Source organism: Oncorhynchus keta, chromosome 6 (assembly GCF_023373465.1).
Source record: "Oncorhynchus keta strain PuntledgeMale-10-30-2019 chromosome 6, Oket_V2, whole genome shotgun sequence".
NCBI lineage: Eukaryota > Metazoa > Chordata > Actinopteri > Salmoniformes > Salmonidae > Oncorhynchus > Oncorhynchus keta.
Window position 1 is genome coordinate 5,028,212 of NC_068426.1, and position 23,328 is coordinate 5,051,539.

General features: G+C 42.7%; 1 protein-coding gene across 1 annotated transcript in view; it reads right to left on the reverse strand.

The window, feature by feature from the left end:
• The window catches only part of LOC118385708 (FRAS1-related extracellular matrix protein 2-like), a 264,046-nt gene extending 249,113 nt beyond the window's left edge, over nt 1–14,933 (reverse strand). The window contains exons 1-2 of the mRNA XM_052521742.1: nt 13,466–14,933; nt 2,469–5,988 (exon numbers count right to left, since the gene is read on the reverse strand). Coding sequence (XP_052377702.1) covers nt 2,469–5,988; nt 13,466–14,917 — 4,972 coding nt within the window. The 5' untranslated portion in view covers nt 14,918–14,933. The remainder of the gene's footprint in view (nt 1–2,468; nt 5,989–13,465) is intronic.
• Nucleotides 14,934–23,328: the final 8,395 nt, after the last annotated feature.

Sequence of the window (23,328 nt, forward strand, 5' to 3'; positions counted from 1 at the left end):
GCCTTTTGGAATTAACGTAACAGGATGGAAAAATAGGGTTAAGGTTAACAAAAATGCAAAAAAAAACTCTTCCTGACGCGACTTGAACATGTATTGGAACCATCTAGCACAACCCTCCACACCTCAGGTGCCTCTCTCCTCGCCTCCTTATGACTGGGTTTGAATCCTAGACTTGTGGAACTCTCAGGGTGCCTTTACAAACTCTCAGCATGCACATAAAGACACCTATCACTACACTTCTAAAGTGTTTTAACTCTCAGAGAATTATCTTTTGGAACTCTCAGATCACTAACTTCTAAAGTGTTTTACAGAGAATTATCTTACGCAGATCACTACACTTCTAAAGTGTTTTACAGAGAATTATCTTACATTATTCGATTGATTGCCGTCTCTCATACACACACAATCATGCACACACACCTACACTTTCTCTGACCTCTTACCCATGATCCTTTACTTTGCTCATCTCATTGAACAAGCCACTGTACCGAAGCAGCCCAGAATTAAACATGTCCCCAAACTGGTGTACCTTGAGGAACTCTCAGGTGTGCCTTTTGGAACTCTCAGGGGTGCCTTTTGGAACTCTCAGGGGTGCCTTTTGGAACTCTCAGGGGTGCCTTTTGGAACTCTCAGGGGTGCCTTTTGGAACTCTCAGGGGTGCCTTTTGGATCTCTCAGGTGTGCCTTTTGGAACTCTCAGGTGTGCCTTGAGGAACTCTCAGGTCTGCCTTTTGGAACTCTCAGGTGTGCCTTTTGGAACTCTCAGGTGTGCCTTTTGGATCTCTCAGGGGTGCCTTTTGGAACTCTCAGGGGTGCCTTTTGGAACTCTCAGGTCTGCCTTTTGGAACTCTCAGGTGTGCCTTTTGGAACTCTCAGGTGTGCCTTTTGGAACTCTCAGGTGTGCCTTTTGGAACTCTCAGGTCTGCCTTTTGGAACTCTCAGGTCTGCCTTTTGGAACTCTCAGGTCTGCCTTTTGAAACTCTCAGGGGTGCCACAAAACTTCTCCTTGTCTTGATAATTTTTTGGAACACTCACTTTTGAGTTTTGACACTTGGAGCACTATTGTGGCCAACATGAAAAAAATATTAAAGTATACTATGGATAAGAGCGTCTGCTAAATGACTTAAATGTAAATGTAAATGTACTATGGTTAAATACTATAGTATTTACTGTAGTGTTTTTGGTAAAGTCTGTAGTTTTAAAATTGCAATTGTTTTGTAAGAGTTACTGTTGTGTCATTGTGGAATCAAATCTCATTCAATTCACGGGACCGATGTAAGCATTTGTCACGCATCATGTTCAAAACATTTTTAATAAGTTATTTTTTTTTTGCTTCACAATTATTTTTTATATACTTTCAGATGATTTGGACATTTGGAGCCTATTTAATCTCTTTAAAAAAGTGTCAAAGAAAATAGATTATTTCCAATGTAGATCAAATGAGATAGAGTAGGTATGCTGCTGCTGAAGAAAAAGAAAACGGTCAAGGTCTGCCACAGTTTAAAACAGGTTGATAGACACTGGTCTACAGTGTGCTCCCACCATGCAGACCTGAGGTCAAATAATATTTGTAATAGTTGAAATACCTTGTGAATATGCTTTAGTCTGCCTGGATTGCCAGATGAGCAGAGACCAGGGGTCGCAGTTAACATACAACCGCAGCCACTATTTTCCCCTGTTAATCACACTCTGAAGAGCAAGGCTGTAATTAACATCTAAATTGCAGCTAATACCTCCCTCCCCCATAGATTAACATTTCAATTCCCCAGCCAGTACTTGCCAGTTAGATTAATAATTATCCCGATTTAAATAAAATCTTTGTAATGCATTGGGTGGTTAAATCATTATCTAGTAATTATGAACAGAGGGAATGTGTAAATATATGTGTGAATGCTTAGCTGTGTTCAATTATCGTGTCTATATAGATTTGAACAAAGCCTCAGTAAATAAGCAACTGTTTTAGAAAATCATGAAATAAATTCAATCAATCCATCAATGATTCTATCAATAAATCAATTCATCTATCTGTCAATCAATCAATGAAACTATCAATCATTCAATGAATGAATCAATCAATCAATTCATCTATCTGTCAATCAATCAATGAATCTATATATCAATGAATATATCAATCAATCAATTAATATGTCAATCAATCAATTAATCTATCAATCAATTAATCTATATATCAATGTATCTATCAATCAATCAATGTATGTATCTGTCAATCAATGAATTAATATATATATATATCAATCAATCTGTCAATCAATCAATATATTTGTCAATCAATCAATCTATCAATCAATCAACGAATCTATCAATAAAGTAATATATCAATCAATCAATTAATCTATCAATTAATCTATCAATCAATCAACATAACTAAGTGATAAGAAATCATATACCCGAAGCAATCAATCGATCAAACAATCAATAATCAATAATACCGATTGGCTGGTGTCTTACCTTGACTGAAGGTGTCGATGGAGTCGTTCCCTTTGCCCAGATTGATGAGGTAACCATGCTTGGGTTCCGTGGTGACGTGGAACACTAAGGAAGCCGGAACGCTGTCCCTGTCCAACGCCCGTAGTACCGTGGAGGTCACGAGGAACCCCAGGTGCCCCGTGGACAGGATCCTCAGTGTCGGGGCGCCCTTATTCACCACCAGCTGAGGTACACTGTTATCCATGGCCACCACCATGATATTCATTGTCTGTGGGCGCCGTGTCTCGAACACCGTGTCGGAGAACACGTAGAAGTCAGTGTGCGTCCCGTCGGTCATAGTAAATGAGAAGGAATCTTCGGAGGTCTCGGTGCCATCGTGTTTGTAGCTGATGAGGTTCTCGCTGAGGTCTTGCTTGGTGAAGATGGTGACCGGTGAGGTGTGGTTATAGAGGAGTTTTCCGTGCGCTGGTGGTTGGGTGACGGTGAACTTCAACAACAGGTCAGCTGTGTCCTGGTCCTCTGCGGTCAGCTCGAATGGCGTGAGGAGTTTACTCTGCCCCTCGGTGACCACGAGTCTGTGAAACGTTAAAACTGGTTTCTTGTTATCCACTTCCACGATAGCGACTCGGAAAGAACGGAACACCGGGTTGTAACCGTCGGTTACCTCAAACTCAAAACTGTCCATCTTGACTTCGTCGTCCGAGGTATGGATGTAGTAGATTTTACTGCCAGCCAGCTGGAGTTGGGTGAATGACACGATGGGGATCCATGGTGTATCACTACACTCCAGGTGTCCTCTAACTGGAGCTCTGGTGATGGTGAACACCAAACGTTCACCTGGACTGTCGAGATCGCTAGTACTGAGAAGATCTGTGGTCAATGTCACTCTACCGCCTTCCTTCAGAGAGACTCCCTTGCTGACCACGTCTGGGAAGACCATGTCGATGCACCTGATGGTGATGTAGAAGTAACGATCGATCAGAGGGTTCATGCCGTCGGTGACGTCCAACTTGACCAGGTCACGGATGCCTTCCTGACCATTGTGTGTGTAAACAATCAACCTTTTGTCCACATCCTTCTGTGTGAAATTCATGCCTAACACAATGTTCTCCAGAGAACCAGATGGGGTTTTCCTCTGAAGAACCTGAACAGGACCGAAGCGGATCACATACGTCAACGCTCCATCGTCCGAGTCGGTGGCTTTGAGGACCCTGTTGTTGATCTCTTTCGCCTCACCTACTTCCACCTGCAGACCGACATTAACCAGCATTCTCAGCGTCTCGTCGTCGAGGCCGATGATCATAACCATGGCGGTTCTCTCTACTGAATATTTCCCGTCTGTTAGAATGACGTCAAAGCTGTCCTCGGTGGTCTCAGAGTCGTCATGTTCGTAGATGAAACTGGAAGCTTCCCTAATCTGCTCTAAGGTGAAGTTTATGACTGGGACTGAGCCTGTGGCTAGCTGATTGAGGATAAAGCCGTGTTTGGGCAGTTTGGAGATGATGAAAGTCAGCTCCTCTGCTGGGATATCAGTGTCTGCTCCGTTCAGGAGATGAGTGTCTATGACTATATTCATCCCCTCCATCACAACTATCTCCCTCAAGTAAATCTCTGGCTTTTCATCATTAGCCGGAATAATCACAATAGGGAAGAAATGCTTTTTTGATAAGTTGATACCGTCGGAGCATCTAAATGTGAACCTGTCCTCTACGGGTTCTAACCCCTTGTGGATACTCTGAACATAATATACATGTCCTTCTCTGATGTCTCTGATGTAGAAGGCGCTGACTGCCGTCCCTGACCGTGAACTCTCTGATCCAGGAGCTGGGGAGATGTTCTCCACATAACCAGACGTGGGCTGGACGATGATGGTGCAGAGAATATCATCACTGGTTGTGTCTTTGTCTTCGGCCTTTAAATACTGTGTTCCGATGGCATACTTCTCTCCTTCGACAACGATGAACTGGTCACCCACGGTTACCTCAGGGGCCTGGTTGTCAACGGGGATGATTGTGACACGGACGTGGACACCGTTGACCTTGTTCCCGCCCACTGACCAATCATCTGACATGTCAGTTAGGGTGAGGTTGAAGCTGTCCATGATGGACGTCAGCCCAATCTCTCCGCCGGTGTGGGCATACACCACTAAACCGTTGATGATGTCGACTTGGGTGAACTTCACGGCATGTGCCCCGGCAACCAGGATGACACCAAAAACGGGCGCATTCTCGATGATGAAGGTCCGCTGGAGGTCGTCGGTGTCCTCGTCCCACCCCTGGAGGACACTCGTAGTGATCTCCATAGCTCCATTCTCTAGGACGTCCATATGTGAACCGACCGTCCCGGCCGGTAAACTGACAGCCGGCGTCTCGTCGTCAACGGGCTTCACGACGACTCTGACTTTAACCGTGACAACATGGATCCCATCGCTGACGTCGAGTTGGAACACGTCGCTCACTGTCTCGTTGCCGTTTTGGACGTATATGATCTTCCTGTCCGAGATGTCCTCTAGGAAGAAAGCTCCCCCTTTGGGTAGGTCTGAGAAGGCATGCTGGACTTGGCCGTGCAGCGGAGGCTGGCTGAGGGTAAACGATATCTGTTTACTGTCTGTGTCTGGGTCTGATGTGTCCAACTCAGCACTGGATATCACATGCATGCCTTGCTCAAACACAGAAAAGCCAGTGTTAGTGATCTGTGGTGGTTTGTTGTCAACTGGATGGAGGAAAATCCTGAAAGCCCCCTCGACGCTATTCCCGGCCGTGTCTTCGACAGAGAATCGGAACTGGAGGACGTGAGCCGTGATGCCCAGCTCCTGGTCGGGAGGACTGTAGGATATCTTGTGGTGGTTGACCTGAGCCTGTGTGAACTCATTGACCTCAGTGTCGGGACTCTCAGTCAGAACAATGGACCCGAACACGACCGGGCTGTTCTCGTCTGTGTCTGTTGGCGGCTGGATCACTGTATATTTCAGGTCGTGCTCCTCAGAGTCTAGATCGGTGTAGAGAAGCATGTTCTTACCGAAATGAGTCAGCTGGTACTCCTGAACAGTCACTTGGAGCGTGGTACCGGGAAAAAGCTCAGGGGGAAGGTCGTCGATGGGTAGAACCCTGATGGTGAACGTGCTCTCGTCCGATTCGTTAGGCGGGTCATTGTCGTCATGAACTTTGAACACAAAATGGTCTATGACTGTGTCAGTGTTATGTGGTCCGGTGTGTTTATAGAACACCTTCCCATCTGTGATGTCTTTCTGCAGCCACTCTGTCACCTCCTTCTCATACACCTCATCCTCAGCGTTGAACTTCCATGACTCTGGGTCCTCTGGGGCGTCGGACTGCCTCAGCAGCAACCCCCCGATGGTCGAGAATGGCGGCTCGATCATGAATTTGATCGTGGAATCTTCTGAGTCGATGTCAGCGGCGCTGAGCATCAGAGGAGAGATAGCCATAATCTGGTTCTTGAAGAGCACAAGACCAGTGTTGACATTGATGATGGGAGGCTCGTCGTCCACGGGAACAATCGTCAAGGGAAACAGGAACTCCACCTGCGAGAGCGAGAGAGAGAGAGAGAGAGAGAGAGAGAGAGAGAGAGAGAGAGAGAGAGAGAGAGAGAGAGAGAGAGAGAGAGGTTTATTTCAATAAGGTCTATAGAAATACACAATGCACTGGATCCCCCTCTTATTACTAACAACAGCAACACCACAACATACTTAAAAACGTAGTTGCTGGACTGATAAAGTAGGAATGAAAATAATCAAATAAAATGTATTTATATAGCCCTTCGTACATCAGCTGATATCTCAAAGTGCTGTACAGAAACCCTGCCTAAAACCCCAAACAGCAAGCAATGCAGGTGTAGAAGCACGGTGGCTAGGAAAAACTCCCTAGAAAGGCCAAAACCTAGGAAGAAACCTAGAGAGGAACCAGGCTATGTGGGGTGGCCAGTCCTCTTCTGGCTGTGCCGGGTGGAGATTATAACAGAACATGGCCAAGATGTTCAAATGTTCATAAATGACCAGCATGGTCGAAGAACACAAATTAGTGTGGTCATTAAGGTGGTAAAGCCTTGTTCAAGCCAGAATGGCCCACAGCCTATGTCCTGTTTCTGTAGCATGAGGAAGCTTAATGTACATGTACATCCCCATGAGAGGACGCTAGTCTATCACAGTGCCAAGCAGAGAAGTATTGGGATGCGAGCCTTGCAAATGGGCTAAATGCCTTTTATGCTCGCTTTGAGGCAAGCAACACTGAAGCATTCATGAGAGCACCAGCTGTTCCGGACAACTGTGTGGTTACGCTTTCCGGAGCAAGACCTTGATTGCAAGCCATTCCCAGTGGGTCAGAAGTTTACATACACTCAATTAGTATTTGGTAGCATTGCCTTTAAATTGTTTAACTTGGGTCAAACGTTTCGGGTAGCCTTCCACAAGCTTCCAAATAAGTTGGGTGAATTTTGGCCCATTCCTCCTGACAGAGCTGGTATGACTGAATCAGGTTTGTTGGCCTCCTTGCTTGAACACGCTTTTTCAGTTCTGCCCACACATTTTCTATAGGATTGAGGTGAGGGCTTTGTGATGGCCACTCCAATACCTTGACGTTGTTGTCCTTAAAACTTCTTATGGCTTAGATCTCGCAAACGGGATCGATATGACAACAGCCAGTGAAAGTGCAGGGCGCCAAATTCACAACAACAGCAATCTCATAATTAAAATTCCTCAAACATACAAGTATTTTACACCATTTTAAAGATAAGCTTGTTGTTAACCCCACCACAGTGTCCGATTTCAAAAAGGCTTTACGACGAAAGCACACCAAACGATTTTGGTAGGTCAGCACCTAGTCACAGAAAAACACAGCTATTTTTCCAGCCAAAGAGAGGAGTCTCAAAAAGCAGAAATAGAGATAAAAGGAATCACTAACCTTTGATGATCTTCATCAGATGACACTCATAGGACTTCATGTTACACAATACATGTATGTTTTGTTCGATAAAGTTCATATTTATATCCAAAAATCTCAGTTTACATTGGCGCATTACGTTCAGTATTGTTTTGATTCCAAATATCCGGTGATTTTGCAGAGAGCCACATCAATTTACAGAAATACTCATAAAAAACATTGATAAAAGATACAACTGTTATGCATGGAACTTTAGATAAACTTCTCCTTAATGAAACCGCTGTGTCAGATTTTTAAAAAACTTTACAGAAAAAAAACTTTACCATGCAATAATCTGAGTACAGTGCTCAGACAACAAAACAAGCCATACTGATATCTGCAATAGCATTATAAATATTCACTTACCTTTGATGATCTTCATCAGAATGCACTCCCAGAAATCCCAGTTCCACAGTTAATGTTTGATTTGTTCGATAAAGTCCATCATTTATGTCCAAATACTTCCTTTTTGTTTGTGCGTTTATTACACAATCCAAACTCACGACGCGTGGGCAAGGCCAGGCGAAAGTTCAGAAGAGAAGTCATATTACAGTTCGTAGAAAAATGTCAAACAAAGTATAGAATAAATCTTTAGGATGTTTTTATCATAAATCTTCAATAATGTTCCAACCAGAGAATTCCTTTGTCTGTAGAAATGCAATGGAACATAGCTAACTCTCAAGTGAACGCGTGTGATCAGCTCATGCCACTCTGGCAGACCTCTGACTCATTCAGCTCCCATTCCCCCCTCCTCACAGTAGAAGCATCAAACAAGGTTCTAAAGACTGTTGACATCTAGTGAAAGCCGTAGGAAGTGCAATATGACCCCATAGACACTGTATATTCGATAGGCAATGACTTGAAAAACTACAATCCTCAGATTTCCCACTACCTGGTTGGATTTTTTTCTCAGGTTTTTGCCTGCCATATGAGTTTTGTTATACTCACAGACATCATTCAAACCGTTTCAGAAACTTCAGAGTGTTCTCTATCCAAAGCTACTAATAATATGCATATCTTAGCTTCTGGGCCTGAATAGCAGGCAGTTTACTCTGGGTGCCTTATTCATCCAAGCTACTCAATACTGCCCCCAGCCATAAGAGGTTTAGCCATTTTGCCACAACTTTGGAAGTATGCTTGGGGTCATTGTGCATTTGGAAGACCCACAATCTGTCTGTAAACTTCTGTTGGAAATATGTAGTGTACTTCCGGCGCCGACAGAGATGGCCGCCTCGCTTCGCGTTCCTAGGAAACTATGCAGTTTTTTGTTTTTTTACGTGTTATTTCTTACATTAGTACCCCAGGTCATCTTAGGTTTCATTACATACAGTCGAGAAGAACTACTGAATATAAGATCAGCGTCAACTCACCATCAGTACGACCAAGAATATGTTTTCCGCGACGCGGATCCTGTGTTCTGCCTTACAAACAGGACAACAGAATGGATCGCATGCAGCGACCCAAGAAAACGACTCCGAAAAAGAGGGAAACGAGGCGGTATTCTGGTCAGACTCCGAAAAGGGCACATCGCGCACCACTCCCCAGCATTCTTCTTGCCAATGTCAGTCTCTTGACAACAAGGTTGACGAAATCCGAGCAAGGGTGGCATTCCAGAGGACATCAGAGACTGCAACGTTCTCTGCTTCACGGAAACATGGCTTACTGGGAAGACGCTATCCGATGCGGTGCAGCCAACGGGTTTCTCCACGCATCGCGCCGACAGAAACAAACATCTTTCTGGTAAGAAGAGTGGCGGGGGCGTATGCCTCATGACTAACGAGACATGGTGTGATGAAGGAAACATACAGGAACTCAAATCCTTCTGTTCACCTGATTTAGAATTCCTCACAATCAAATGTAGACCGCATTATCTTCCAAGAGAATTCTCTTCGATTATAATCACAGCCGTATATATCCCCCCCCCCCAAGCAGACACATCGATGGCTCTGAACAAACTTTATTTAACTCTTTGCAAACTGGAAACCATTTATCCGGAGGCTGCATTCATTGTAGCTGGGGATTTTAACAAAGCTAATCTGAAAACAAGACTCCCTAAATTTTATCAGCATATCGATTGCGCAACCAGGGGTGGAAAAACCTTGGATCATTGTTACTCTAACTTCCGCGACGCATATAAGGCCCTGCCCCTTTCGGAAAAGCTGACCACGACTCCATTTTGCTGATCCCTGCCTACAGGCAGAAGCTAAAACAAGAGGCTCCCACGCTGAGGTCTGTCCAACGCTGGTCCGAACAAGCTGACTCCACACTCCAAGACTGCTTCCATCACGTGGACTGGGACATATTTCGTATTGCGTCAGATAAAAATATTGACGAATACGCTGATTGATTAGAACGTTCGAAGATGTCGTTCCCATAGCAACGATAAAAACATTCCCTAACCAGAAACCGTGGATTGATGGCAGCATTCGCGTGAAACTGAAAGCGCGAACCACTGCTTTTAATCAGGGCAAGGTGTCTGGTAACATGTCCGAATATAAACAATGCAGCTATTCCCTCCGCAAGGCCATTAAACAAGCTAAGCGTCAGTACAGAGTCAAAGTGGAATCTCAATTCAATGGCTCAGACACAAGAGGCATGTGGCAGGGTCTACAGTCAATCACGGACTACAAGAAGAAACCCAGCCCAGTCACGGACCAGGATGTCTTGCTCCCAGGCAGACTAAATAACTTTTTTGCCCGCTTTGAGGACAATACAGTGCCACTGACACGGCCTGCAACGAAAACATGCGGTCTCTCCTTCACTGCAGCCGAGGTGAGTAAGACATTTAAACGTGTTAAAAGGCTACAGGCCCAGACGGCATCCCCAGCCGCGCCCTCAGAGCATGCGCAGACCAGCTGGCCGGTGTGTTTACGGACATATTCAATCAATCCCTATACCAGTCTGCTGTTCCCACATGCTTCAAGAGGGCCACCATTGTTCCTGTTCCCAAGAAAGCTAAGGTAACTGAGCTAAACGAAGCACTCACTTCCGTCATCATGAAGTGCTTTGAGAGACTAGTCAAGGACCATATCACCTCCACCCTACCTGACACCCTAGACCCACTCCAATTTGCTTACCGCCCAAATAGGTCCACAGACGATGCAATCTCAACCACACTGCACACTGCCCTAACCCACCTGGACAAGAAGAATGCTGTTCATCGACTACAGCTCGGCATTCAACACCATAGTACCCTCATTCATCAAGCTCGAGACCCTGGGTCTCGGCCCCCCCTGTGCAACTGGGTACTGGATTCCTGACGGGCCGCCCCAGGTGGTGAGGGTAAACAACATCTCCTCCCCGCTGATCCTCAACACGGGGCCCCACAAGGGTGCGTTCTGAGCCCTCTCCTGTACTCCCTGTTCACCCACGACTGCGAACTCAATCATCAAGTTTGCCGACACAACTGGTGGGCTCATTACCAACAGCGACGAGCACGGCCTACAGGGAGGAGGTGAGGGCCCTCGGAGGTGGTGTCAGGAAAATAACCTCACACTCAACGTCAACAAAACTAAGGAGATGATTGTGGACTAGGAAACAGCAGAGGGAACACCCCTATCCACAATGGAACAGTAGTGGAGAGGGTAGCTTTTAAGTTCCTCAACATACACATCACAGACAAACTGAGGACACTGACAGCGTCGTGAAGAAGCGCAGCAGCGCCTCTTCAACCTCAGGAGGCTGAAGAAATTCGGCTTGTCACCAAAAGCACTCATTCTACAGATGCACAATCGCATCCTGGCCACCGCCTGGATCTACCCCGCCCTCAAACCTTGAGGTCTGCACAATCTGCCCCCAAGATGTTACAGGAAGGCCATAAAGATCATCAAGGACATCAACCACCCGAACCACTGCCTGTTCACCCCGCTATCATCCAGAAGGCGAGGTCAGTACAGGTGCATCAAAGCTGGGACCGAGAGACTGAAAAACAGCTTCTATCTCAAGGCCATCAGACTGTTAAACAGCCACCACTAACATTGAGTGGCTGCTCCAACACACTGTCATTGACACTGACCCAACTGCAGCCACTTTAATAATGAAGGGAAATGATGGCAACTTTAAACAATGCTACCTTATATAATGTTACCCCTACATTATTCTCTCATATGCATACGTATATACTGTTCATACATCATCGACTGCATCCTTATGTAATACATGTATCACTAGCCACTTTAACTATGCCACTTTGTTTACTTTGTCTACATACTCATCTCATATGTATATACTACCCCTACTGTAAATCACTCATTCATATATCATGTACATATTCTTTATCCCCTTACACTGTGTATAAGACAGTAGTTTTGGAATTGTTAGTTAGATTACTTGTTGGTTATCACTGCATTGTCGGAACTAGAAGCACAAGCATTTCGCTAAACTCGCATTAACATCTGCTAACCATGTGTATGTGACAAATAAAATTTGATTTGATTTGATTTGTATTGTGTCATGCACAATGTAGATGTCCTAACCGACTTGCCAAAACTATAGTTTGTTAACAAGAAATTTGTGGAGTGGTTGAAAAATTAGTTTTAATGACTCCAACCTAAGTGTATGTAAACTTCCAACTTCAACTGTATCCTCGCTATTGATATTTTATTGTTACTTTTTAAAAATAAATGATTTATTATTTTTTCAATTTTATTGTTACTTTTTTTGAAATAAATGATTTATTATCTTTTCAATTTTTCCAATTTAGTAAATATTTTCTTAAATCTATTTTCATAAAACTGCATTGTTGGTTAAAGGACTTGTAAGTAAGCATTGTTGTATTCGGCGGATGTGACATATAACATTTGATTTGATTTGATTTTTCAACTGTTCATTAGCACTCGGCCAGGGATCTACCCCCAAACCTTCCAATCTGAAGGAGGACCATAACGCCACAACTGTTCATTAGCACTCGGCCAGGGATCTACCCCCAAACCTTCCAATCTGAAGGAGGACCATAAGGCCACAACTGTTCATTAGCACTCGGCCAGGGATCTACCCCCAAACCTTCCAATCTGAAGGAGGACCATAAGGCCACAACTGTTCATTAGCACTCGGCCAGGGATCTACCCCCAAACCTTCCAATCTGAAGGAGGACCACAAGGCCACAACTGTTCATTAGCACTCGGCCAGGGATCTACCCCCAAACCTTCCAATCTGAAGGAGGACCACAAGGCCACAACTGTTCATTAGCACTCGGCCAGGGATCTACCCCCAAACCTTCCAATCTGAAGGAGGACCACAAGGCCACAACTGTTCATTAGCACTCGGCCAGGGATCTACCCCCAAACCTTCCAATCTGAAGGAGGACCACAAGGCCACAACTGTTCATTAGCACTCGGCCAGGGATCTACCCCCAAACCTTCCAATCTGAAGGAGGACCATAAGGCCACAACTGTTCATTAGCACTCGGCCAGGGATCTACCCACAAACCTTCCAATCTGAAGGAGGACCACAAGGCCACAACTGTTCATTAGCACTCGGCCAGGGATCTACCCCCAAACCTTCCAATCTGAAGGAGAACCACAAGGCCACAACTGTTCATTAGCACTTCTACCCCAAACCTTCCAATCTGAAGGAGGACCACAAGGCCACAACTGTTCATTAGCACTCGGCCAGGGATCTACCCCCAAACCTTCCAATCTGAAGGAGGACCACAAGGCCACAACTGTTCATTAGCACTCGGCCAGGGATCTACCCCCAAACCTTCCAATCTGAAGGAGGACCATAAGGCCACAACTGTTCATTAGCACTCGGCCAGGGATCTACCCACAAACCTTCCAATCTGAAGGAGGACCACAAGGCCACAACTGTTCATTAGCACTCGGCCAGGGATCTACCCCCAAACCTTCCAATCTGAAGGAGGACCACAAGGCCACAACTGTTCATTAGCACTCGGCCAGGGATCTACCCCATAAACCTTCCAATCTGAATCACAAGGCCACTGAGTTGTTCATGAAAGACAGTAATTGGGAGGCAGGCTTTTCTGTTCTTGTCACTTTCTCAATAAACTAACATTACATGGTATCAATAGCAATGAATGCTGAATTATTTGATACGATTAAACATTTTCATAAATAAGATATATACCTGATTCTTGCCATCTGTCATTCTGAAGACGATGTTGTCACTGTATGTGTCGCTGCCATCATGTTGGTAGATGACCACACCCGTATTCAGGTCGGCAGCCGTGAAGTACTTCCGGCGCAACCCCAGGACTGTGAGGTCGCCGTGGCGGAGCCCGTCAACGACAGTTACCGTAACACTGTCCAGGTCGTCCTCGTCACTAATCTCCAGGTTGTGGGTAGAGAAAAGGGGGCGGGACTGGCCTTCGTAAAGCAGCTGACCCGTGTTCAGCGTCACGACCGGCGCCAGAGAGTTAATCGGCTTCACCACAATCATGAACGCAAAGGGGTCCGAGACAGCCACGTCCGGATCCACCACCTCAAACTCTATCTGAAAGATCCTCTCCATGTCTGAGTCCAGGGAGGGGGGCTTGTAGGCTATTTTCAGGTCCCGTAGGTCACTCTGGTAAAACGAGGTGATGGGTAGGTTCCTGTCATCCGTGCTAACTATATAACCATCCTCATAAGAGAGGGGGGAGGTGATGTTAAAGATAAGTTCATCAGGGTTCGACTCAAGGTCCTCCGCAGCCAGCATGTCAGTGGTCAGAGCTGTCATCACAAACTGACTCACCTCCATCATCAGCATTGCCATGGAGCTGGGTTTAGGAGGAGTGTTCGCCTCTCCCTCCTTGAAATGGATCATCAGTTGGAAATACTCCTCTTGTACTTTGTTTCCCTCTTTATCACATAGTTCAACAACCATGGGCACATAGTCTCTGTTGGGGGATTTGTGAACAAACGTGTGCTTGTAACGGATGTCAGATTGAATGAATTCGTCACAGTCCATAATTTTAGTGAGTCCATCATCTACAAGTCTTCCGTACTTGGGGAGAGCGCTACCACTCGCTAAATAATTCACATAGCATTTTTGAGAGTTTCTGTCATAAGTGAATTCCAAAATCTTTTTATCAATGGCATTACTAACGCCGTTCAATTTAGCAACGGTCAGCGGCATGTTTTTGGTGAGAACCTCCAGTTGCGTAAAAACCACTTCTACCTCCGTCATGAATGGGATGATAACGGTTTCGGTTTGAGTATCATACCTGAGCTGTAGCCTCACTCTGTCCTTAGCCAGGCTCCTCGAGCCGAAGTGGGAGTAGGTGACGTCGTTGGGACCGAAATCACACGGAAACTTTTTGGGAGACAGTTGCCCTGGTCTCTGGGAAAGCGGCTGGTTATCCAGAACGGTGATACTGCACCGGTCCCCCGGTTGCGTTTGAATCACCAAATCATTGACAGGATCAATGAAAACGGATCTCCCGAAAGGCACGCGTATTCCGTTATTTGCCACCAGTATCGCATCCTCAGACAGTTCTGACCTCAACGGGAAAGATAATCCGTAGCTATCTGTGAGCTGTGCCACGCCGCTACCCGACAGCGACGCGGCAAGGAGGATCAATCTATAAAATAGTAGCATAGTGGGAGTCAGTGGATATAATCCAACACAAACGCTTTTAAACGGTATGTTTTGGAGAAGTGTCCGGTCCGTTGTTGTTATCCTATCCTACAGTTCAAATCCGTTACAGAAGAGGGGGAGACAGAAAAATGAATGAGAGACTGAGTGAAATTCCATACATGCGTCAATGTGACAGAGCGGCATTCTCAATGAGACATTTGCGCGCACAGTTTTAACTTCAGGCACTTGGGGACCAGTGTGAGAGAGCTCCCGCCCACATCCACAGGCTATTGGATGATTGTGAGGAAGGAATGCGCGAGGGAGACTGTGAATATGGTTATTGCTATGCGGGATCCTTGGGACGTCCATACCCTAAAACCTTAAAATCTTATCCCCTATTCTTACCCTAAACTTAACAGTAATCATAACCCTTACCTAACCCTCAACCTAACCTTAACCCTTACCTTATTAACCATTTTTAATTTAAACTTCAGTGGGGTAAGGACTTCCCAAGAAGCCTGGATAGAAAAGACCCTGTGAATAGACAGAGATGACACCCAGAAGAGAGGAGGACACGAGCAAAATACTGTGAATTAAGGAAATAAGTGGTATGCAAATAGGCCTTACATGGGTTTTCAAAAACGTCCCATTTCAATAGCCTAGGACATTTCAATGTTCTAACATGGTTGGGGTTGTTGATGACTGTAGTCCTACATAGCCTACAGATTGTTATAAATAAACCAAAACCAAGCGTTCAGCAATGGGCTTGGAAGGGCAACATGCTCGGCACTGACACAGATGACTGATGATTGGCTGAAAGAAATTGATAATAAGAACCTTTCTGGGAGATGTTTGTTCATTGCAGCTTTTGATAACATTGATCGAAAATCTACATTTACATTACATTTAAGTCATTTAGCAGACGCTCTTATCCAGAGCGACTTACAAATTGGAAGTCTATTTACTGAAAAAAAAAATGTTAAGTGTTATGGATTTACATCCTCTGCCTTATCATAGATTGAGAGTTACCTAGCTAATAGAACGCAGAGGGTTTTCTGTAATGAAAGCCTCTCTAATGCAAGTTCATAGATTGAGAGTTACCTAGCTAATAGAACGCAGAGGGTTTTCTTTAATGAAAGCCTCTCTAATGCAAGTTCAGTTGAGTGTGATGTACCGCAGGGCAGCCGGCTAGGGCCATTACTTTTTTCTATTTTTACTAATGACCTTCCACTGACCTTGAATGAAGCCTGCGTGTCTATGTACGCTGACAACTCAACCGTATACAGGTCGGCTGCAACAGTAAAATAAATAACTGATGCCCTTAACTTCTTATGGTATAGGGGACTCTTGCGTATCACTTGGGGGAAAAAAACAGGGAAGATGCAGCGTGGCAATTTCAAATAATGATATAAAATCAAACATTCATTAAATCACACATGTAAGATACTCAATTAAAGCTACACTCATTGTGAATCCAGCCAACAACTTTTAAAAGGCTTTTCGGTGAAAGCATTAAGAAGCTAATATCTGAGGATAGCACAATGTCAATAAAGAGGTCCTTCTTGGTCCTTCTGTAGCTCAGTTGGTAGAGCATGGCGCTTGTAACGCCAGGGTAGTGGGTTCGATTCCCGGGACCACCCATACGTAGAATGTATGCACACATGACTGTAAGTCGCTTTGGATAAAAGCGTCTGCAAAATGGCATTTATTATTATTAAGAGGGTAGCATATTTCAAACCTGCAGGCGCTACACAAAACGCTGAAATAAAATATAAAACATGCATTACCTTTGACGAGCTTCTTTTGTTGGCACTCCAATATGTCCCATAAACATCACAATTGGTCCTTTTTTTCAATTAATTCCGTCGATATGTACCCAAAATGTCAATTTATAAAGCGCGTTTGATCCGGAAAAAAACAGCTTCCCAAAACACAACGTCACTACAAAACATTTCAAAAGTTGCCTATAAACTTTGCCAAAATATTTCAAACTACTTTTGTAATACAACTGTAGGTATATTTAAATGTTAATAATCGATCAAATTGTAGACGGGGCAATCTGTATTCAATACAGCAAGTAAACAAACCATGCTCCTTTTTTCGTCTGCGCAACTCTCAACAGTGTAACCTTGTTCCAGGATGTGCTTCTTCTTCGTTGCACAAATGATTAACTTCAACCAAATTCCAAAGACTGGTGACATCCACTGGAAGTCGTAGGAACTGTAAAATGGTTCCTATAAAATATCCCTTGGCAAAGACAACTGAGGGAACGGTCAGAGGCAAAAAATAAAAACATTCTGAACAGTTAGTCCTCACGGTTTTGGCTGCTACATAAGTTTTGTTGTAGTCACAGACATGATTGAAACAGTTTTAGAAACTTCAGAGTGTTTTCTATCCACACCTACTAATCATATGCATTTCTTATATTCCTGGCATGAGTAGCAGGAAGTTGAAATCGGGCACGCTATTTATCCAAAAGTGAAAATGCTGCCCCCTATACCTTAACAGGTTTTAACATATAGCTTCGGTCAGCTTTAGAATCGGTAACTTGCAATAGGCAGGTTCAAAATATCTCAAGAACTAAAAGTGTAATTATTTTGGACACTCACTAAACCCTTAACCTCATCTAAATCAAATCAAATCAAATGTTATTGGTCACATACACATGGTTAGCAGATGTTAATGCGAGTGTAGTGAAATGCTTGTGCTTCTAGTTCCGACCGTGCAGTAATAATCTAACAATTTCACAATAACTATCTTATACACACAAGTGTGAAGGAATGAATAAGATAATGTACATATAAATATATGGATGAGCGATGGCTGAACGGCATAGACAAGATGCAGTAGACGGTATAGAGTACCGTATATACATTTGAGATGAGTAATGTAGGGTATGTAAACATTATATAAGTGCCATTGTTTAAAGTGACCAGTGATACATGTATTAAAGTAATTAAAGTATGTATGCAACAGCCTCTCTGAGTTAGTGGTGGCTGTTTAACAGTCTGATGGCCTTGAGATAGAAGCTGTTTTTCAGTCTCTCGGTCCCAGCTTTGATGCACCTGTACTGACCTCGCCTTCTGGATGATAGCGGGGTGAACAGGCAGTGGCTCGGGTGGTTGTTGTCCTTGATGATCTTTATGGCCTTCCTGTGACATCGGGTGGTGTAGGTATCCTGGAGGGCAGGTAGTTTGCCCCCGGTGATGCGTTGTGCAGACCTCACTACCCTCTGGAGAGCCTTACGGTTGTGGGCGGAGCAGTTGCCGTACCAGGCGGAGATACAGCCCGACACGATGCTCTCGATTGTGCATCTGTGAAAGTTTGTGAGCGTTTTTGGTGACAAGCCAAATTTCTTCAGCCTCCAGATGTTGAAGAGGCGCTATTGCGCCTTCTTCAACATGCTGTCGGTGTGGGTGGACCATTTCAGTTTGCCCGTGATGTGTACACAAAGGAACTTAAAACTTTCCACCTCCTCCATTACTGTCCCATCGATGTGGATAGGGGGGTGCTCCCTCTGCTGTTTCCTAAAGTGTACATCTCCTTTGTTTTGTTGAGGTTGAGTGTGAGGTTTTTTCCTGACACCACATTCCGAGGGCCCTCACCTCCTTCCTGTGGGCCGTCTCATCGTAGTTGGCAATCAAGCCTACTACTGTAGTATTGTCTGCAAACTTGATGATTGAGTTGGAGGCATGCATGGCCACGCAGTCGTGGGTAAACAGGGAGTACAGGAGAGGACTGAGAACGTGCCCTTGTGAGGCCCCAGTGTTGAGGATCAGCGGGTGGAGATGTTGTTTCCTACCCTCACCACCTAGGGGTGGCCCGTCAGAAAGTCAAGGACCGAGTTGCACAGGGCGGAGTCCAGACCCAGGGTCTCGAGCTTAATGACGAGTTTGAAGTTTACTATGGTGTTAGATCTATTATTGAATAATGTGGCGATTGAGCAAGTCGAGGAGACTTAACTTATTGGTGTAACACTAGATAGCAAGCTGTCATGGTCAAGATATTTTTTTATTTTACCTATATTTAATTAACCAGGTAGCCAAGTTGAGAACACGTTCTCATTTACAACTGCGACCTGGCCAAGATAAAGCAAAGCAGTGCGACACAAACAACAACACAGAGTTACACGTGGAATCACAAACATACATTCAATAATACAATAGAAAAAGTCTATATACAGTGTGTGCAAATGAGGTAGGATAAGGGAGGTAAGGCAATGAACATGGTGGCTAAATAATTACAATATAGCTATTAAACACCGGAGTGATAAATGTGCAGAAGATTAATGTGCAAGTAGAGATATTGGGGTGTAAAGGAGCAAAATAAATCAAATAAATTACAGTATGGGGATGAGGAAGTTGGATGGGCTATTTACAGATGGACTATGTACAGGTGCAGTAATCTGTGAGCTGCTCTGACAGCTGGTGCTTAAAGCTATACAATATATATATACTCAATGGTTGCTAAAATGGGAAGAGGTCTGTCCATGATAAGGAGCTGCTCTAAATGAACCAGGCAGGTCCTACAGGCCCTAGTTTAGTCTCAGCTGGACTACTGCCCAGAGGTATGCATATCAATCTCTCCTGGCTCAAAGTGGAGGAGGGATTGACTGTATCACTATTGGTCTTTGTGTTGATGGGTGAAAGGTACCCAGCTGTCTGTTCAAGCAGTTGGCACACAGATTGGACACCTCACTGGTACAACAAAAGAGACATGCAGCCAGAGGTCTCTTCACAGTCCCAAGGTCCAGAACAGAGGGTACAACACAAGAGACAGACAGCCAGAGGTCTCTTCACAGTCCCAAGGTCCAGAACAGAGGGTACAACACAAGAGACAGACAGCCAGAGGTCTCTTCACAGTCCCAAGGTCCAGAACAGAGGCTGGGAAACGCACAGTGTGAAATAGAGCCATGACTTAATGGAACTCTCTGCCACCCCAGGTACTGTAACTCACGATAGCAATAAAAACAGATTCAAAAAACAGATTACACCTTACAGCACAACGGGGACTGTGAAGAGAAACAAACATTTTATATATTTAGTATTGTATTCTGTATTGCTATGTGTTGCATTATGTATTGTAGTTTGTATTGTAGTATGTATTGTATTATGTATTGTATTATGTATTGTATTATGTATTGTAGTATGTATTGTATTATGTATTGTATTATGTATTGTATTATGTATTGTATTATGTATTGTATTATGTATTGTAGTATGTATTGTATTATGTATTGTAGTTTGTATTGTATTATGTATTGTATTATGCATTGTATTATGTATTGTATTATGTATTGTATTATGTATTGTAGTATGTATTGTATTATGTATTGTATTATGTATTGTAGTTTGTATTGTAGTATGTATTGTATTATGTATTGTATTATGTATTGTATTATGTATTGTAGTTTGTATTGTAGTATGTATTGTATTATGTATTGTATTATGTATTGTATTATGTATTGTATTATGTATTGTATTATGTATTGTAGTTTGTATTGTATTATGTATTGTAGTTTGTATTGTATTATGTATTGTATTATGTATTGTATTATGTATTGTAGTTTGTATTGTAGTATGTATTGTAGTATGTATTGTATTATGTATTGTAGTTTGTATTGTATTATGTATTGTAGTATGTATTGTAGTATGTATTGTATTATGTATTGTAGTTTGTATTGTATTATGTATTGTATTATGTATTGTATTATGTATTGTATTATGTATTGTATTATGTATTGTAGTATGTATTGTATTATGTATTGTAGTTTGCATTGTAGTATGTATTGTATTATGTATTGTATTATGTATTGTAGTTTGTATTGTAGTATGTATTGTATTATGTATTGTATTATGTATTGTATTATGTATTGTAGTTTGTATTGTATTATGTATTGTAGTTTGTATTGTATTATGTATTGTATTATGTATTGTATTATGTATTGTAGTTTGTATTGTATTATGTATTGTAGTTTGTATTGTATTATGTATTGTAGTATATATTGTAGTATGTATTGTAGTACGTATTGTAGTATGTATTGTATTATGTATTGTATTATGTATTGTAGTTTGTATTGTATTATGTATTGTAGTTTGTATTGTATTATGTATTGTAGTATGTATTGTAGTATGTATTGTAGTACGTATTGTAGTATGTATTGTATTATGTATTGCTATTTGTTGAATTATGTATTGTATTATGTATTGTATTATGTATTGTATTATGTATTGTATTACATATTGTATTACGTATTGTATTGTATCATGTATTGTATTGTGCATTGTATTATGTGGTGTAGTTTGTATTCTATTATGTATTGTAATATATATTGTCTTATGTATTGCATTATGTATTGTATTATGTATTGCTATGTGTTGAATTATGTATTGTGTATTTCATTTTGTATTGTATTATGTATTCTATTGTGCATTGTATTATGTGGTGTAGTTTGTATTGTATTATGTGTATTATATTATGTATCGTATTATATATTGAAGTATGTATTGTATTATATATTGAAGTATGTATTGTATAATATATTGTATAATGTATTGTATTATGTATTGTATAATATATTGTATAATGTATTGTATAATATATTGTATAATGTATTGTATTATGTATTGAATCTTGTATTGTATAATATATTGTATAATGTATTGTATAATATATTGTATAATGTATTGTATTATGTATTGTATAATATATTGTATAATGTATTGTATTATGTATTGTATAATATATTGTATTATATATTGTATTATGTATTGTATAATATATTGTATAATGTATTGTATTATGTATTGAATTTTGTATTGTATTATGTATTGCATTAGGAATATTATGTATTTTATTTGTTGTGGTTTGTTTCCTGTTTGGACACAAGGAAAAGTAGCGGTTGCCTTGGCAGCAGCTAATTGGGGATCCTAATAGAAGTACTAAATAGGCTGGTTCTGACAGTCCATTTATGCGGGTAATGTGTAGACCTAGACGAGTTTCGGGTCAATTCTATGAAATCCAGTGGATTAAATTTGTACCAGAGGGTTAAAGGAAACCTGTCGTATCTTCTTCACCCAAGGCTTATACGGTAGACCTGCGCCTAGGCTATACACTTTTCATCTCCAATTATTCTGGTCGTAGTTAGTTTCATTGAGTGAAGTATGGATTAAGAGGTGGTATGGAGCTCCCTCTAGTGTTGGGGAAAACCAGCAGGGATGTGACTGATGAGACTGGTTGTGACTGTGTGAATGTAAAGAAGACGAAACCTTCCAGAATCTTCCAGGTAAAACAAAAGGTCATTTTTAATAATGAGATTGAGGGCTCTGTTTCACAGTTGGTAGATAGTGGGTTTCGACAAGGTGTCGAACGCGTTCCACAGGGATGCTGGCCCATGTAGACTCCAATGCTTCCCAGATTTGTGTCAAGTTGGCTTGGATGTCCTTTTGTTGAAGTGTAACGGATGTGAAACGGCTAGCTTAGTTAGCGGTGCGCGCTAAATAGCGTTTCAATCGGTTACGTCACTTGCTCTGAGACCTTGAAGTAGTAGTTCCCCTTGCTCTGCAAGGGCCGTGGCTTTTGTGGAGCGATGGGTAACGATGCTTCGAGGGTGACTGTTGTCGATGTGTGCAGAGGGTCCCTGGTTCGCGCCCGGGTATGGGCGAGGGGACGGACGTAAAGTTATACTGTTACAGAAGGACCATTCTTGATATACACGGGAAACTGTTGAGTGTGAAAAACTCAGCAACAGTGGAGTTCTTGACACAAAACTGTGCACCTGGCACTTTCTACCATACCCTGTTCAAAGGCACTTAAATCTTGTGTCTTGCCCATAAACCCTTTGAATGGCACACATACACAATCCATGTCTCAAGGCTTAAAAATTATTCTTTATCCTGTCTCCTCCCCTTCATCTACACCGATTTGAAATGAATTTAACAAGTGACATCAATAAGGGATCATAGCTTTCACCTGGATTCACCTTAGTTCATGTCATAGAAAGAGCAGTGTTTTATTAAATGTTTTGGAACACTCAGTCTATGTTATATTACTGAGATTTTCCATGAAGTTATATTTCTGTGTCTGGGAAGCTGCTTCAATAAAGTCTTAAAACTGAGATGCTTGACGGACACACAGCCGGACAGACAGAGGACGTTCAGTTCAGTGGTCAGCGTCCAAAGTAATGTCTATCTGATTAGAGCGACGACGAACAGTTCAGTGGTCAGGCTCCAAAGTAATGTCTATCTGATTAGAGGGACCTCCAGTTCTGCCCTGTTATTTTCAGGGGACACGACAGCAGCACTGACTTCTCCCTGTTATTGGTCCTCATAGCTTTCACACGCCATAGTACACTTGTGTGTGTTTTTATTTGTGCAACAGTCAGCATGTTGATTGACAACCTCTTTGCTGGGAAATAGTGATTTTTTTTCTTT